The sequence below is a fragment of the Atractosteus spatula genome, chromosome 14, assembly GCF_055471065.1.
Source record: "Atractosteus spatula isolate fAtrSpa1 chromosome 14, fAtrSpa1.hap1, whole genome shotgun sequence".
In the NCBI taxonomy this organism is placed as follows: Eukaryota; Metazoa; Chordata; class Actinopteri; order Semionotiformes; family Lepisosteidae; genus Atractosteus; species Atractosteus spatula.
The window spans coordinates 10,489,024-10,507,901 of NC_142719.1; the positions used below are offsets into that span (position 1 = coordinate 10,489,024).

An 18,878-nucleotide genomic window follows, 5' to 3' on the forward strand; every position below is an offset into this window, starting at 1 on the left:
GCTGTGCATTGGAAATTATAGTCTGGGAAGAGGTTCGCTACCTACCGGTCCTTGCTGTCCTCAGAGGTCTGCTATCCCAGCCTTCCTTAGCTTGTGAGATATGATTAGATGAGATTACTAGGCAGTAGTGCTGCAGTCCAACATATAGGCTGCCTTGCAGTCTTAAAGATGCAGATATGCTTTACTACTGTATGTGACTGGCGATGATGTTTCTCTCTAAACCTCTGAAAGCCTCCTTTTGTAATTAAGTTCCTACAAAACATGTTAATAAAGCATCAGCTGCCCTGATATGTGTTCTCCCTACCTGCTTTTCTCCTGGTGCCAAATGGCTCATCTGTTCCCCGCTTGTTTCATTGTTTTAGGAGAGTCACACAAACACATCAGGCTTTGCATTGCCTGTGGGCTCCTCTCTCGACAGCAGCCTTTCCAAACCCATGGGGCTTTCGTTTAGCAGGTCTGGGGAGCACAGGAAATGTCGCTGCTGTCTGAGGACATGGGGTCCTCAGGGAGGAGTTTCAAAGCGCTGCTCATTTTGACTCCCAAAATCAGTCAGTGTTTCCCGCTGGGGAGCTAACTGCCGGAGGCTTCTTCCCATTAAAAGTCTTTTTTCACAACAAAAAAAAACGTGGGATCACATCATGTACAAATTTCCATTTTTCAGAAATATAAATGGGTATGATTGCTTAAACATATGCTAGGGATGCAAAGTGAATATCTAACTAGGACCTAAACGCAACTTATAAAAGGCCTTTTAAGCATCTGGGAAATGGACAAGGACTAGTTTTGTCATTCCTGACACAACAGAAAACCTCACAGGCTGATCTAATATCAGAGTTCTGGTTCATTTTTTTTTTTCGCTGTTACTGCAATTGTTAAAGAGTCAGATGCCCTCAGGATGCTTTTATCTCCTTCTGTCATTGAGATGTACTGCCATCACTGCCCTACAGACCCACTCAGTGTGTAGGAGAATGACGTAAGCTCATAAGGACATACAAAAGGTTACAAAATGAGAGGGGGCCATTGGCCCCTCTTGCTTGTTGTGTTGCTAGGAGATTAACGTTCAAAGAATTGTATCTAACTCTTTCCCAAAGGATCCCAAGGAGACAGTTTCTACCACAAGACAGGGGAGCTGCTTATAGAATTTCACAGTCCTATGTGGGCTTAATGGCCCATCACTATCATTAACTTATCTTAGAGTCTTACACACTCCTTTCTCCTCAATCGTGGTTTTTCATTCTCACTGCGTCAGGCGAAGCCTGGCTTGAGAGGCATTCTGAAAGCTTCTAGAAGATTCTCCAAGCTTCTTGAACGTTCTCAAAGTTCTCTCCAAGGCTAAATTCAAAAATCACGCGTGCGTTTTGCTCCATATTACCCATCACCTCTCTCCCATTTCCCAGAATCCTCCATCTCTTACCCATCATTTATTTTTTCTTCCTCGGCACAGTCGCGTGCAGTCCTCTGCTGTCTTTAGTTGGATTCGCCTATTGCTAACCCTCACCCATCATTATACACCTTGATGGACAGTGCTATAGTTTTCTCACATCTTCCTGACAATAACAAAGTAACTTTAAAATTTAAAGTGCTTTATGTTTTTTATATTATTATTATAACAGAAATATATTTATATATTATATTATAACAGAAAATGGTACAGTACTGTTTTTTTATCTTGTCACGTTCTTTTGTAATTTGCCATATTGATATCGATGCACATAGTGTATTAGGTAAACCCATGGTAAATTTTTATTTTTGTTACCTACAGACAGCTCAGGAATATATCCCCTGCAAATAAGGAGGACTGTCTGTACTCTGTTTTACCTCACCTGCCAGACACATCTCAGTGTGCAGGCTCCCTGTCACCACTGAGGTCTCTTAAATAGAGCATTTAATAAAACAGCAGGACTCCAACGATCCTTCAAATTCATACATGCTCCATCTTTTTTCCATTTTTTTCTTTTTTATGCTCACACAGTGGCAAGCATAAACACTGCCCCTCTTATTTCTGGAAAGAGATCAGTCCTCAGTTTATTAAAATGAATCCAGCCCGGACTGTTCAAATATTTGTCAGTAACAACTGTTAGAAACTGCTTAGACAGTCATTCATCCCAGGAGTCATGTGGTAAAGAGACTCAATGGCCAGAGAATAGGGAGGAACTCACGTATAGAGAGGCTGCAGCTGAAGGTGAGATGTCTTCTGAGGGGGGTGGTAGCTGTAGGAGTCGAACCCGCCAATGAAATCGACTGACAGAGGAAGAAGAAACAACAGGGGACAAGAGGTAGAGTGAATTAAGAAAAAGTCAGAAAATGTCAATCCGTACTTATTTTTGTTAACATCTTAAATGCATACAAAAAAACGAATTCCCCTCTGTTTGAAAAAGCTTTCGCTGCGTACAGAAATGTTTTTTGAAATGGTTTTCAAGTCAGTGCATCACCAGATGATGAACAGAAAGCTAGTGTGAACATTTTTTTTCTCACTTTGAAAACCACAAAATGTGTGATTATTTTCCCCTTGATGGATCTGAGTGATAATCAAGTGACCAAGCACATTCAGTTTTACAATGGGAACTCCAGCTTGAAGAGAATTGAGAAGATCAGTCCACACATGGCATCATTCAAGTCAATTGTAATGCCATGTGAAGATGATTAAATCTTAATTGGGGGAGGGCTGGCTCTCTTTACCGCTCAGTGTAACAGCAGTACTGTACAGCTGACTTGGACCTGTTCAGTTTATACCCCAATAACACCAAAATATTCAAAAATAGATATCTGTTGGGCTGGGGATTGGGAGAAATTGTCTGCATATGACAACATATCATGAGTGTAGATCATTAGGCTATTTGACAATTATTAAGAGAAATAGCATTAGAAACACTAATTGACACACATCTTGAGATAGTAACACCAAATTCAAAGCAAACCAAAGTGGGCCTCCCTGATTAATACAAATAGCAAACTGGAAATAACTGTCCATTGACATCTCTGCTGAATGGTGAGCTGACATTTTTAACTACATTATTGAAGCCTGATCCCAAACCCAGAATATCTAGAAACCACAGACAGAATAAGTCTTCTCAGTATCTCGTAGAAGAAGGGGTATGCATTGTGTGTAGCATCATATATAATAGTGAGGAGGTGTGTTTGATTATAACGCCCTTTAATATAACCCATCTGATTGTGGGGTAGGCATCTGGTAACATGGTTCTCCAGCCGATGTGACAGCACCTAGCAAAGGTAACAACTTGCTGTCAGAGGATATCAGAGAGATGGGATGATAGCTCTATTCAATAAAAAGTATATAACAGTATTAGCATCCCTCTGAAGTGAACCTTTATCAATGATAGTATCATTTCAAGCTGTAGGAAACCTTGTTGGGATTCAAAGTCAGATCACATTCTGAAGGAATGACACAGTGCTGTCCAACTAGAGTTTTCTTTTATTTAGATTTTTGTTTTGAACTGTCAGAACTGAGAAGCCTTTTTATTCACTTCTCTGGAATGTGTTGTCTGAATGATATAAGCTGTAGGCAACAAAGAGAAAATATCCATGCACAACACACTTAGCATATGCAACAAGGAAATAATTATTTAACAAAAAAGGAAAAAAATAGGCAGTAGTGTTACAAAAACTTTTAACCTTTTTTAGCTTGAATATTCAATATTGATATTCAATATGAGCATTCTATGAACAACAAAGGGGCAAGTTCTATTCTCTATTTATGTTGCCTTCAAGAGTGGGTCTGTGCTAGCTGAACACTCAAAGGCGCATGGATTTCTATGAAAATGACTTCCCAGAGCTCAGGGTGGAGTGAATGAAGGTACAGTATGTTGGAAACGATTGAAAAATGAGAAGGATAGTGCTTTAGGAGGTCTGCTGCAGAGTGAGCTAGTTTGCAGAGCAATAGGTGGTGGAATACAGAAGGAGCTCAAGCTGTTCAGGTGCAAGCAGATGGCTATCAAAACTGGTTACAGGGAGCTGGTACAGTTGATGCATATCATGAAGCCGGACATACTGTGAAATACAGTAGTTGCAATATAGGCTGAAGCAAGAAAGCAGCAGAAAAACAAAAGTTAGGACATCTCTATAACAAAAGAATCACAACAGATGTGAGAAATGTGAATCAAGTGTGGACCTACAGTACATGATGCATAAGAAATAACCTGCAGCTTTGAAATGGGCAATGAGGAGTCCAGATGTAAGCTTGATGATTGAGGAGTAATATGCAAAGGTCGAGACATTATCTTGGGATGTGTGAGGAATGCTTACAAATTGAGCTGGTGCTGAGTTATCAGCTGTAAAGTTGAAGGCAGGAGGAGGACATACATGGGCTATCCCAGCTATGTTTAACTTTGTCTAGTCCCCAAGAACTGGCACACTGCAGTCATAATACTGTTATGCACCTCAAATAAAGTACTACAGAGAAATAAGTCTGTTATTCAGGGTCTCTCAATAATTTTCACAGAGTGAGTCATTAAGACATGGAATGTATAGTGGGGCTTCATGCCTGATTATGGATCACACTGCATGAGACCTGTGAATTTCTTTTAGAAGCTTAAAGTGTTCATATTGTTCATGAATTATGAGAAAGCTTATGACAGAGTAATGGTTTATGGGAAACTCTGTCTATGCATGATGTCGATAGTTTTCTATTAGATGAGGACCATTTCTTGTGTTAGAGAAAAGAGTTTTGCCAAGTGTCCGTGAGGTCTGAATGTATTCATCAAGCAGGCTTCTTGTGTACATGACTGTCTTTGTGAAGCCCATCTGCAAAGAAGGATGTGCTTATAGGAAAAAGTGTCCTGAACTCCCTTGGCATCCATCTACAGTATGTCTGCTAAATTAGGAGGGTTGTGGGTTCAAATCATGGATTACATACTGCTGCTATACCCTAAAGCAAGGTAGTTCATTGAAACTCTTGCTGTCCTCTGCTGAAGAAATGTGCCCTCAATCTGCCCCTCTGTGTAACCCAGTTCTCCCACAGACCCCCATTCCAGAGCCAGGAAACTCACAGCTGTCCTCATCGTCCAGCAGCACTTTGCTGACGTAACATGCGTACACAAAGCCGAAGAGCTGAAGAGGGACAGAAAGAGAGGGAGAAAAACAAAAACGTTTAGAGCTTGGAAACTGGACTACTGCACAATACCATATTGCTCACTCAGAGCTTTCATAATACACATCAACCAAGAGCACTTTGCAAAAGATAGCAGAAACACACGGTTTCAAAAAATATAAAAAATAGAATTGATAAAAATGAAAGCTTGGACCAACATTTCAGAGCCAGGCTGTGCTCATAACCTACGGCATTTCTCCCTTGGGCAATTCAGGTCTTTTGCGAGACCGCTAATGTGATCCTTGCAAGAGAGCACACAGTGAAAAACAAATCCCCAAATTCCGGAAAAGCAGCTACATCACCAGCATAGAAAATGTGAAAGATGAAGTAAAATTCAGCATGATCTTAAAAAGTTGCAAGGCACCTATGACTGGATTGCTCCAAGTCATACATTTCCCTGGGACAGAAATATCTACTGTATGTAGGCGGGACTGGATAGTATTTGAAATCTTCTGAGGTAGCAGACTGGGCATGCTAAGTGTAAATCAATTTCAAGCAAATCTATGACAGCACCAGAAGGGCCAGGCTGCGTTTCCAAGCACTCTGCGAGGCTCACATATTTCAGGATGTCAGAGGCTGCACACAGCTCTCACAGACTGTACTGCTAAATTAAATTATGTAGCACAATTCTAATTACACAGAACTGCACAATGCTTCCAAAACAGTAAATATTACGCTCATAGACAGACCAGGCAACACAAGCAAAAATCCACATTTAAAAAATGTGGAAAAAACAACAGAATTAAAAACAAAGGTCTAAAGCTGTCTGGAACTAAAAGCTGCCCTGCCAGTTATTGAAGCAATTCCCTGGGAACAGTCAAGCAAAGGCTAGGTCCGTGGATTAAAAATGTATTTACAGTAAATGTTATATTTCTGTTAGCAGTAATTGTATTGTTGCTGTGTTTCTTTGCACGTGTTGTTTTAAATTGTTATAATAATTCTGTGAGATCACCTTGCATAGAGATATCTACCTAGTGCAGAAATGTTCCCTTTGTTATTAATAAAAGCACTGAAAAACTGACCAGTGGTCACAAGCATTATTTGATGCACAGGGGCATTTAGAACAGAGGCAATAGGGCTTTTCTTTACTCATAGGGTTTTGGGTGTCTGGAACAATCTACCCAGCCAAGGTGTAGAAACAAGTGGCTGGATGAGACACTCAGGTCAATTAGATATTAGAAATCAAACAAGCAAGATGGGCAAAATGGTTCTGTATTGTTTGACAGCTGCCAGATATTCTGTGTTATTAGTATATTCATTATGAATGCCCAAAGAACTGGGTGTTACTCACAGCCAGGAAGACCTGCAGAGCACTGCTGACCACCTCAATGTACTGATAGTCCAGCAGGCAGCCTGACACTGTGATCACATGGTGGTCATCTGGTGCCAAGTTGGAGTTGAGCACTGGGGTGACCAGGCAGCCTGGTCCATTCTCCATCCACCAGGACCGGTGCAATGAGGTGTTGAAGGTCATCAGGAAATCCCGATCCTGAGCAATGCAGAGAAAAAAAAGAACATGCCATTATCCACCTACAGTAGGGAGCTCCTAGAGCACTATGATTTGCCTCTACAGCGTAATCTGGGACTCACTTTGTCTTTGTCATTTTTAATTTGCAGTTTGTACCACCATCTTGAAGCCTGATATGATGAGATGTCAGAGATGCCAATCAACACTGGATGCACTCGATGCCTGGATTTTACCCATCTTCAGCCAATCATTTGTGCACAGGAGTGGTGCTTCTTGGAATGGGCTGCGTGTTCCCCAGGCATCGTTTTTCATAAGTGAATTAAATATGCTGCATAGATAGCTAATCAGATTGACAGTCCTAACCTACTGTAAGGCGTATACTGCACATACAGTAACTGTCAAAGGACCTCAGCCTTCCATTTGCAAGCATAGAGTTGACCTTGTATTACTTCCATAAATACCCAGCTGTAAGAGTGAGTGGTCATGTTTTATGCTGCTTGTTCTGGAAGAAGATCTATGGTACATATTACACAGTAGGTCAGGTTTTCAATCATAACGCCCTGGTAGCAGTGTGCTAAATTTAAATTATCATCCCTTCGAGATCCTTAAGGTGGATGGTAACAATGACAGAAGTACAGCAGAGGGTAGTGTCTGTGTGTGAGGGGATATTTTTGTTGATGCGTTCCTACAGTACATCGCAATGGGATTAGGATTTCTTACAGTTCAGTGTTTGAAGCTACAGGAGCTGATGTGGGTTAATTTGAAAGTTACTTATTCAGCATCAGGCGAAACTGCAGTATGGGACCAAAGAGGATTTCCGAGCAATAATCAAAACGAATAAATATACCCCTTTGCAGTGTATTTATTGCACAATTATTGCACCAGTTCTGTTGCCTTTTCTAGCCTGGTCTTCCTTTTTCATTAGCTGGACTCCCATGGAGCGGGGGGTGGGGCTGCTCATTTCCAAGCTAATCATAGTCTCTGGACCCCAGGCTGAGACCCAGAGAGCACAAGGGATCATCCTGCCTAGATCTTCTGCCATCTGTAATCTAGCATGCACATGGCTGCTCTCTAATCTGCCTGCACAACCGCGATAACAGAGCCAGCCGGCAGACAGGAAACCTGCCATCCCTCAAAAGAGCAGGGAGAGGCTGGGCCCCCTGCCAGGCCACGCGCACACACAGACATGCTTCAAGACGACTTCTTAGTGCCACTAAAACTGCATTACGTGGGATTTAAAAACTGAAGATTGTAACTGGAAATCCAATTCTGAAGCACAGCTACAAAGAGTTTGCTTCACTGTTAAAATAACAGCTTGGTTGGTTTTTTCTTGCGTAGGTTTTTTCTTGCTACAATCGTCGGATTCCTGCAATTTTCATTAAAAAATCGCTTCCACTGCCTGTTCCCCAGTATTAGAAGATTTGCTGGGAAAAACTTAATTCTTGTCCATTAAGAAAAAGCAAACAATGTCAGTTTCAGATTGACCCCTTCTTATCTAATTTTTGCAAAATGTGCACTGTTAAACATCCACGAGTTACTTTAAAACAGTATGATGCAAAAGACAAGTGTAGCAAAGATTCCATCGATCCAGTTCAGGGTGACGGGGGAGCTGGAGCTATTCTGGCAAGCAATGGGCATACCGCAGGGTACACCCTGGATGGGATGCCAGTCCATCTCAGGGCACACAAACACAGAAACGCACAGCCTCACACCACGGCCAGTTTTCCCAGAAGCCAGTTTATCTACCAGCATGTCTTTGGACTGTGGGAGGAAAGCCAGGGCCTCAGCACTGTGAGGCAGCAATGCTAAGCACTGCAACACCATGACTTTCATAGCAAAGATTCGTCCCATTTATTTCTCCTTTTCCTCTTTAACTCTTGTAAAAAGGCTCGGGTACATCAAAACAGCAGATTCATGAGCTTTTGCTTTTCTGCTCCAAGTAACAACTCTTCCAAATCATAAATCATCCTGAATCATCCTGATCAGTTTTCTGTCAGACGTCAGGAGCCAATGAATGACATTTTATAGCATTAAACGTTTTCCGGATGTTCATTTGTCATAATCTTGAAATGTTTCTGAGGTCTCCTTCTATGATGCCTTGATACTTCATACTCATTGTAAGTATGGAAAGTGTGGTAATGGAGCATTGTCTTTATCTGTAGCCACGTGTGCCAAAAGCAGCTCACTCTTTTTTCACCTTTTGAAATTTGTCAAATTAATTTTCTTTTTTTTCCCTTTCCCAATATGAAAATGTCACTTTTATTCAGCTCAGCTCATTGGCTGAAGCTATGGATTTGCATGGGGAGAGTGTGGGCTGTTCAAACAGCCCCCAAATCTACAAATGCCAAATGGAACAGAAGTGGCTGATGCAGGATTTGATGGCATTATGAATTTTAACTACAAGACTGCAATAACAGGGGTTAATGGTAGACGTCCTTCACCAGCCTCAATGGCTGCTACAGCATTACTTGAACTGAGAGCTCAAGGCTATTATATGGGATTCTGCGCCACTGCAGAATAACCCCATAGCAATGCTGGTACCCCCTTATGCAGCTGGGTCCTGCAAAGCAACAGTAGTTTGCTGAAGAACACAAAAGTGATGAGATTAAGAGATGTGAGGGAGATGGAGATGAGACACTGTAACCACTCAGGTTTTTAAAGTGTACTTGAATAGTATAAGTACATATCATCTAGTGCTGGCTTGGGGTGTATGAATTGGATGTGTGGAAGTGAAGGTAGAATCTTGGGTCTGACTGAAATTCTGTCTGACTGAGGGACATAGACTCCACTCTCTACCTCATGGTGTATCTGTAAGACTCTAGGAAAAAAAGGCATGATGAAATCTGGACTGTCGGTGAAGTTTGGTGTCACGGACGTCCAAAGGGACTAACCGTGGGGAGCAGGAGAGCGGAAAAAGACCCATATGCATAGAGGCGAGACGGGAAAAAGGCCCGGGCTCATAGTGCAAAGAGTTCAGGAATGCCGTATAGAAACCTATGCCCTCAGGGAGCGGACATGGGGCGCCCTGGTGCTAGGCGGATCTCAGGACATCCGAACGTCAATGCTGAGCGAGGACAGAGTGCAAGACCCGGAAATATATAGCCCAAGGGAAAGAGAGGGACAGGAAGGACAGCAGGCAGGAAACTAGGGACAGGACAGAGAAGGAGCGCCCTTTGGCTGCAGAGGGCGTGACAGTTTGGTACGCTATCCCTGAACTGCAGCTTCTGCATGCCGAACTATCCCACTCCTGCCTGCCAAAACAGAAACCTATGGATCCCTGAACTCTAGCCCAGACAGAAGCAGTACACGGCCTGAGCTCCAGAGGTCAATTTAATGATTCCTGGCCTTATGCACGCTGCTCACTCTACTCTTAAAGAAATTGCAAACCAGCCCTGTAGTTTACAGGCATTAATACGTTCTGCATAGAAAACTCAGCCTAGAGGAACAAGATTTGTGAGAGGCATTACAATAGGACAAAACAAGCTGTTTACAGCACGCTGACAGCTTGCAGCGGAGGGCTTATTTATGAAGGAAGGAGAAGAGGAACTACTCCCCAATTAACGCGTTCAATAGATACTTTGGTACAAGCCAGTGGACCTGCAACTATTTAGAGAAACCGTCGCTCACATGCCTTGTTGTCAGAAAGACAAAAGACCAGATTATAAAGCTGTCAGCGGTGGAGAAATGGCATAGCAGGAGGAAATGCACAGGGGGTCCTTGATCTCCCATGAGAAACATGAATTATTTCATTTCCTCAACACAGAAGAGCAAAGCTTCACATCTAAAGGAAGCATTAGATACCACAGAGTCAGATTTGGTCTGTGTCCTTTTCTAGTTAAGAATAAGGCAGTAATAGTAAAGCACAAATTGGATCACATTTTTATTTGTACTGTATGGCAGTTGTTGGCTGGCTTACAATACCCAGGACACAACAGGAAAGCACTGTTGCACTTTTGCTTTGAATATACTTTCCTTTTGCTGCTGTTTCCAGGTATTTAGCTGTGCTCTACTAAACTGAGCTATGCCGTAGCTTCTCATAGCATGCAACAAACTAAGGGTTCTTTTAAGAAACAGCTTTGTCTGAACCACATTACCCAGAAAGCAATGAGGAATGACCTGCTGTCCACAGTCACCTTTGGTGGGACTGGTGGAAAACGACTAGTCAGGTGACATTTAAAACTAGGAAGCAGATGCTTCCAGAGGGCTGCTGACAATCTCTTCTAGCTGGTAAGCCTCTATTATACTCTGCACCACAGGATAATGGAGCAGAGGGATATGAACCCTGGGACGTTGTAGTGTGAGTTTTGTTTTTGAGAAGTACATTTATTTTGGAGCAAAGAGTCTCAGAGAGAGACTTGTTTTTTTGGGTCCTAATGCCCCAGTGTAGTGATGGGTACACTATACTGTAAAAAGGCGCCATCCTTCGGATGAGACGTAAAACTAAGGGCCTGACTCTCTGTGGTACTTCTCCAAAACAGTACAGGTGTTACCCCGGCGTCCTGGCCAAATTTCCCATTGGCCTTTTCCAGTCATGGCCTCCTAATCCCCATCCATGAATTGGCTTCATTACTCTGTTCTCCTCCCCACTGATAGCTGGTGTGTGGTGAGTGTACTGGTGCATCACCCAGGTGGGGCTGCAGATTGGTGGTGGTGGAGGGGAGTTTTGAGTGGAGTGTCCAGAAAAAGGCCTATATATCTGTAAGGATTTATTATTATTTTGAAGCTGTCTAGGTGTACTTCAGAAAAATGTAGTTAGAAGCTAAAAAAAACGAGTCTTTTGTGGTTTTGGTTGTATCTGAATTTTTGTGTCTGTTTTGTCTGAGATTAAAGATGCCATTGCAGCACCCAGCCCCTGGTTATGCAACATGGTCTTTCTTCCAGGTTCTAGTTTTCTATCTGCTGGATTTAGTGGAGTGATTCTAGTTTTTGGTCTCTGAACCTCCAGTGCATAACAGTCTATTTTTTAGTACAGTCACCGGAAATGGATACATTACAGATATCAAGAGTTTATGCAGGCTTTGCCCCTCTTGAAAATTTACTGTCATTTCTACTGTACATTTCCCATTACCAAGACACTGATTGGTAAAAATAAACTTTATAAAACCAGCACCCAACTTCTTTTCACAGGAAATCTGCGTTTTTATCTTTACACTAGTCTCATGTTCTTCCATTTCAGGTAACATTCTGGAGACTTCTGGAGACTTCTAACATTTGGAGCAAGCAGGTGTTATCAAAGAAGAAGCGGAAAACTGTACCATCTACCCAAGTCTGGAGTTGAGAGACGCCCAGCTCTAAATTTCCAGCTGATACAGTGACAGAACGGGGATAGGTCTCTTCAGAAATGCATGAGAGGCTGTCCAAAGCATAATTAGTGTTGCCATGGAAACTCCTATTACAATGACAGAGGAAAAAAAAGGCAACATATAGACTCTGAAGAGAAATGGACAGGTAAATCTCAAGGGGCTTTACTGCACACCTTCACAAAACTTGAGGTGTATGCTACCAGTACAATAACGCTGTTTGGGTTCATATTTAAATTCTGTTAATACTTGGCCAAACATCATCCAGGTGTTTTTGCAGGATCCGACATTCCATCTTTACAAGGTCAAAAGAGTAAACAATAGTACACAGGTTTATTGTTTCACGTCTTGAATAAGGAGGATGTCCTTTATGGGCGTGCTGATGACAGTCCGTGAACTTCTGAAACTGAACTGCTCAGCACAATGAGCTGTGAAATGGCCTCAGAAACTGTATTAGAAATCGTGTCTTTGGAGAAGGTGTAATAATAAGCACCAAGGTCAGTGGTTGTTATTTTTTTATATTGAAAAATCGGTATTGGCCAATCAACTGCGCAGACCACAGTGGAAATTACTCTGTGTGGAGGAAATGCACTTAAATTTAACACTGTGAGCCTCACAGAGCCTACAGCAGAGCCAACACTGTATAGAGAACTGATGCCTCTCTTGCAAATATTAGTGCAAATTTGCATGTAACCTGGCAAACTACCTGACAGTTTGCCCCAGTAAGCAAATCTATCCCTGGGCAACTCCTGCCCATCCTGCCGCAGCATTACATACAGTACTAACTGAGACACTAAGCAGTGAAACAGCATTGTTATCTGAGAGCTCAATGGATCAGACGCAGTGTAAGTAAAAATATGCAATGCTCCCTGGACCTCCAGTGACTTGGTCACAAACTACACACAGTGTTTGTGGGAACCAAAGACCACAGCAGAAAAACACCAAATGCAATGGGCTCTTTGCAATAGTCTGCTAGTGGTTCTTGAAGAAAAACAAGGTTACATTTCACCTACTAACAAAGCCGATGAAAATCACAAGACATCTACCTACTGTACAGCTCTGGCACACTCCATCTTCTTTCGAAATGGTGTCTGCAGAGGTCACAGGCTTCACTGCGCGGAACAAAATGCAGTTTCCAAGCCTGTCTCTCTGACATGATGTCCCTTCACAAAACAGGGACAGGCAGGCCACACTGGCCTCAGAGCTTCTGTCAGCCCAGGTGAGAAGAGAAAGAGTAACGACCCATGGCTGGCAATGAATGATGCTTAGAATTTCAGCTGTATTTAGCTGATTAATAGCATAATTAACTGCTTCCACGCACCACATAGCTAGTCTGCACATTCCTCACGTCTCCTGAGCCTCAGGCATTGTGATGATAGTTCCCAACGGGCCAAAGGTATTGACGTATTAGTTTCTGTCAAATATTTCACCCGATGCATGGTAATTGTAAATGTTCACTCATCAGGTGCCACTAGCGCTGCAAAAGTTACACTGCTGAGAGCTCAGATGGCATGGAATAATACTAATTTCTTCCTATATATTTTTTTAAATACAACTACTTGAATTGTCCTGAGGATTGGACTTCAAATTATGATCAAATTCAAATTATTTCCTCTCCCCATGGTTTTCAGCAACAGGATTATAGCAGGTGGTTATGAAGTTAAGGGAAAAGTCACATTACTAATTATGATATAATGTTACAAATTACCAAGAGATTTCTAGTTCAAGTCCTGTCTGTGCTACTGACTCATCGTGCACCACCATTTGCAAGTTACTGGACATTCCTCCCACAAAGTGACTTTGAGGTATTTGTTTCTGTTGATATCTCTGTGGGTTCCTTGAGTTGAAATAATAATAAAATTCCAAACTCATTTTAATGATACCTAGCCACGCTCTTGAACTAAACAAAAGACAGCCAAGTTGACATGCCCTCATTCGTAATGTTTCTGTGTTCTGAGGGGCTCCTCCTAATTGTTTTTAAAGCCAGGTGGTTTGAGCTCTAACCCAGTGTGGAGGAAAGGTATGTGAACACTAATTTAGTGCTATCCAGTGCAGAAGGGAAAGGAAAGAGAAGGGTCCTTAAGATAAGTGTAAGAGTTGGCAGAGAGCTGCCAGGTATAAAGCAGGATACAAGTAGTGTCTTTAGCTGAACCTCAGCATTCCTGTGTCAATGAGTCGGCTGCCCACAGCAAGGTGATGCTGAAAAGCAAGTTGGAATTCCAAGAAAAGGTTTAGAGTTTTGCTGACTCTAAATAACAGAATTAACTTTGCTTTTTACCATTTGCGTAAAGGGCACTAAATGAGCTATCTTCTCTTTACCTCCATATTTGTATTACAGTAAACCATTGGTTTAACATCATTGTTTTAATGGGCTTTGGATTTAACAGACAAAATCTGTCAAATTATAAAAATATCAGACTTTCCTCGCAATATTTGGCAAAGCATAGGACAATTGATATTGGGGGCAAATTGCTTGTGATGGGTGTTGTTTGTGTTTCCTGTGGTTTAGTGCATTTAAAAAAACAATAATTAAAAATATGCTAAAATGCTCACAACATGAAAAAAAGCTCTGTAAAATGATCAAATAATAAAACAAGTTTAAAAATAAATACCACTGGCACTGGCACTCAGAGCTTCTTTCAGTCCAGGTGAGAAGGTGAGAAAATTCAGGAATATCAAGGGGGCAAGTCAATTGCTTAAGATGGTTGCTGTTTGTGTTTTGAATGCTTCAGCAAATCTTATACAGCATGTTTATGTTACAAAAGGCATTGACTGTGTCAATTACAACAGTTAAAAAATGAGTCAAAAGTTCCAGAAATCATGTATAGTATATATATTTTCTCCTGTAATTGTGTGCTTTGGGGTTGAAAAAATGTAATTTGTGACTTAATAGACATTCGGCAAAAATGGACACTCCTTCCCCTCTATCAGTCTATTAAACCAAGGGTTAGTCTATAATCTTTCCTCAGTGCAGCCTGCAGCACTGCTGCCAATTTCTAAATCACATCTGTTTATGCTTGGGGACATTCCCATATCCCACCATGGTACTGGAGCACACTATCAAGGTTAAATCAGCTGCAGTGCTTATAAATAGCTTACTATTGTAATTTTAATTTACAAAACCACATGTTTCACTCTGAGATGGGTTTCTGGAACGGCAGTGTACTACAACACACAAAACCTTTTTGGCCTTCCTGTTGGAAATAGTAGGTTGAATACACAGGAACAAATACGAAGACAACCACATACACACATATAGTTTCTAGAAATAATAAATGTAATATATATATTGCCATGATTGTTTAATTATTGTTTTTGTACATATTACACACAGAACCCAGAGACTACAAAGCTGTTCTGTAATTCTCTGAGGGAACTGATCTGAATCACAAACTATAATTATTGGATCACGCTACAGTATTTAATAAACATGCTTCCCATTCATCCATTTTCAGAAAGTATATTATCAAAAGCTCGAAGCCTATACCAGAAGCACAGGGCTCAGGGTGAGCCTGTCACATGTCCTTGCCCAGGATTTGATGGCCACAGAAAAAAACATACATTAATAGAGCTCAAATTGACAGAAGACCTACCTGAGAGAGATGTCCCACCTCCAGATAGAAACAGATGATGAACGAATTCCATCCCACCCACAGCACCAGCCACAACGCATACTACAATACATAACACGACAGACAAAATGGCTGTAATCAATCAAATTCCATTTATACTGTACTGCAAGGGACTGTTCTAAAGTACATTAAAAAAACACTAAAACAAAACAGTGGAAATGGAAAAGACTTGGGATAGTTTAAAAACTATATTTACAGATTAAGAACTTCTAAAGGCCACAGGCACAGAATTCCCCAGCTCAAAACAACCTGGTCTGGCACAAACAGCCTGTGCTAAACATATGGCGTGAGAAAAGAGAGTATAAGATTGCACCCTCAAACACAGCGGAGGAAAGCTATGCAAAGGTTTGCAAATTAAATGTAAGATCTTGAAATCCACTCTATACTACAGGTAACCAGTGAAGTGACTGCAGCAGAGAAGTGACATTAGACCTCAACTTGGTAGGATTTTGTGAGGACATGATCAGCACCTGTTTTGCACAAGCTGGAGTTTTTAATTGATTTATGCGAGATGCTGGCTAGCTGTGAAAACACCAGTCCATCCTTGAAAAAACAAGTTTGTCAGCACCAGACATAGGTAAGCAGGATCTGCTTTGAGCAATACTATGTAAATAAAACTAGGATATTTTAATGGTACTCTGAATATGTGGTTCAAATCTTTAAGCAGAGTCAAAAAGTATCCAAAAATGCTTCCGACTATTGGGTTAGAAATAAATTCAAGATTCTGAACTTTAACCTTTACAAATTGATGTCAAAAACAACCCAACCCCCACTTTATCCCTATTTAACATAAGACAATTTGGATACAGCCACATTACCTGTGCTTAGATAAAATGTGTGACACATTTTATTTGAGCATGGTAACAGAACATGGATTAATTTCTCTTTAATTTAGAATCTCTTCAGAGATGGAAGACTCAGACTTTACTCAGTGAGCCTGTGAAGATTTGTCTGCTCACTATTCCAGGAAAATCCATCAGAGATGAGAGATAAGAGACATATGTCTATTTGAAAATAAAACAATCTTTTTTCAGGTGACAAGCTTAAAGCTACCAGGATTGAAAGGAGTTTCGTTGTCAAGATTTCTTTTTTCTTTGATGTTAGCTTTTCGTGCAGATGCCAAATGTGACCAAATTACAAGGGCAGTCTTTTCGTTACACACAGTGAAACAACGCAAACAGGATAATAGCAGAAAGAGTCAAGGACGTCTGTCTAAGATAAGAGTGGAAGATTTTGGACCCATTTACACTTGGCTGTTGCCAAAGAGCAATAGCAATTAAGTGAATTCTCTTTTTTGCTGATACTGTATCTAGCAAATAATGTTCTGAATTTTCAGTGTTTATTTTTGTCATGATATCTCACTTTAACTTTGCATTTACCAATTTTGTTTCCTAGTTAAAACATTAAAACTATGGTCATTATGAAACAAAGTGAGTTCTTGAGAGTTTCAGTCTTGCAGTTTACCAGCTGATATACATATACACCCATACCTTGGTTAGCAAAGTAACCTGTTTCTTAAAAATGATTTGTATTTCCCATAAAAAATAAATTTACATTAATTTGCATGTAAAAGCTTATGACTAATTTCTGTGGATTAACAACTTGAGCAACATTGCCCATTGTTACAAGCTCTGTACTGACAGAGAACAGTGGAGCTTTTGTATATAATAATTAACTAATTTAACTTAGTACAATAGTCAACATAACAAAATATTTAAAAACTGTAAATTGTTGAACATATGCATAGCATAGCTAAATTCCAGGCAATGCAAATATCTTCCAACTGCTTGTCTTCTTCAAATATTTCTATCACTTCACGTTTTACAGTCTGGGGAATGCTTTCCTTTTTTTTGCTTGGATAACACCAATAGCACTGGTTTTAAAAAGAATATAAATAAAAAAATTATAAAATCATTACGTAAGATCTCAAGGGAAGCAAGTACGAAGGGTACAGCCTTCATTGGTGCAAAAACGGCTTTGAACGGCAAAAAAACAGGTATTGAAATACACACATTGTTAAAAAAAACATGTTAATTAATTGTTGGTGAGGGGTGGATGTATATAGCTACTCATTTATTTTCACCAGCTATAGAACAACATGTCCTGACAATACTCTTTTCAACAGAGCACAGATTTCTGTAGTGTACAATAAAAACTATTCTATTTTAAAACCTACAGTATGGCTAATTAAGCTAAAAAACTTCCCATACTCTAAAGGCGATGAACATGTTTTGCTAAATTGCCATTTAGAGAGGACAAGAAGACAGCTTATCACATTTTAAAGGGAGTTATGATGTGGTAAAAAAAACCAAAATGCAAAACACCCCAAATAAATAATTCTATGTAATATTTGCCTAGTTTCTGAATGTTTTTTTTATGATGTGTATGGTCCACTTGAAATACGTTTAAATCAAATCTGTACTACGATAAAAAATGAGTTTGATACCCCTGATATTGAGATAGTTTAATATGGAGGCTTATGTCATTTTGACATGATTTAATCTAGAGTGCAGGTACCTGTGTAAATACAGATTTCTTTATCAGAGAAGCAGATCAATTAAAAAGCAATTTCAAATTATGTAACATTTGTGCTTAAATGTCCAGACACTGAGGAGGTTAAGATATTCTATACTAAAGGAAGCTTACATTCTCAGAATTTAAGATAATGGTTTCCCTTAAAGGTAGATTTTGAGCTCATGTCACCCTGACTAACTCAAGACACTGACTCAGTATTTGTCAATCGGAGTGACTTTCTGAGCCTTGTAGAATAGTGACCCTATTCTAAGTGACTAAGCAGCAGCTACTGTCAATGCTCCACTTTACCTCCTCCAAAACCCACAGCTAATGCATTTATTTAGATACCCACCAGGATGAGGTAACGAGATCTGTACTGCATGGTGCCAAAGATGCCCAGAATGACCGCCATGATGTGGAGGAAGTTAGCCAATATCGGCGCCCACTGGTAGCCCAGGAAATCAAAAATCTGTCTTTCCAGGGCCGCTACCTGGAAAACAAAATGGGGAGGACAAACAGAGTAAAAAACACAAATTCCCAAATCGCAGGACACCCATAAAAAATGGTGAAGCAAGATATACACCACAAGATAATTCACGTTGAATCACACGGATAATTAGTTACTATAATGTTGGGCATCCGAATGATGCATGAGGTCATACATGAGGAATATACAGTATCATATAAGTGCATGTGCAAGTGGGGTTTCGCTAGTTGCATATATTTTGGTCTTTCTTATCAAGGCTGCTTTCAGCATGCGGGCTCACACTTCTCTTGCTGCTGGCGTAAGAGAGAGAGTCCACCGAACTGGGGTGAATAACTGCACATGCAGCTACAGTACAGTAAGCACAGCCTGT

The 18,878-nt window shown here is 40.7% G+C and overlaps 1 protein-coding gene across 1 annotated transcript; it reads right to left on the reverse strand.

Annotated features, from left to right (window-relative positions):
• Window positions 1-367: 367 nt before the first annotated feature.
• nkain1 (sodium/potassium transporting ATPase interacting 1) lies at window positions 368-18,505 on the reverse strand. The gene is made up of 6 exons (XM_088933392.1): window positions 18,374-18,505; window positions 15,469-15,549; window positions 6,399-6,596; window positions 5,007-5,067; window positions 2,160-2,241; window positions 368-485 (listed from the first exon to the last, which is right to left on the reverse strand). Exons 1-6 carry the CDS (start codon window positions 18,431-18,433, stop codon window positions 368-370), a joined length of 600 nt encoding a protein of 199 aa, XP_088789518.1. The 5' UTR covers window positions 18,434-18,505.
• Between the last annotated feature and the right edge of the window lie 373 nt (window positions 18,506-18,878).

What these genes read in the sequence shown, in the direction of transcription:
- nkain1 (XM_088933392.1), bottom strand. Translation starts at nt 18,433, where the DNA reads ATGGCGGTCATTCTGGGCATCTTTGGCACCATGCAGTACAGATCTCGT. An exon ending in GATCTCGTTACCTCATCCTG is followed by an intron (nt 15,550 to 18,373) that starts GTGGGTATCTAA and finishes TATGTATTGTAG; the next exon opens with TATGCGTTGTGGCTGGTGCT. An exon ending in CAGCTGCAGCCTCTCTATAC is followed by an intron (nt 486 to 2,159) that starts GTGAGTTCCTCC and finishes CCATGTCCTCAG; the next exon opens with ACAGCAGCGACATTTCCTGT.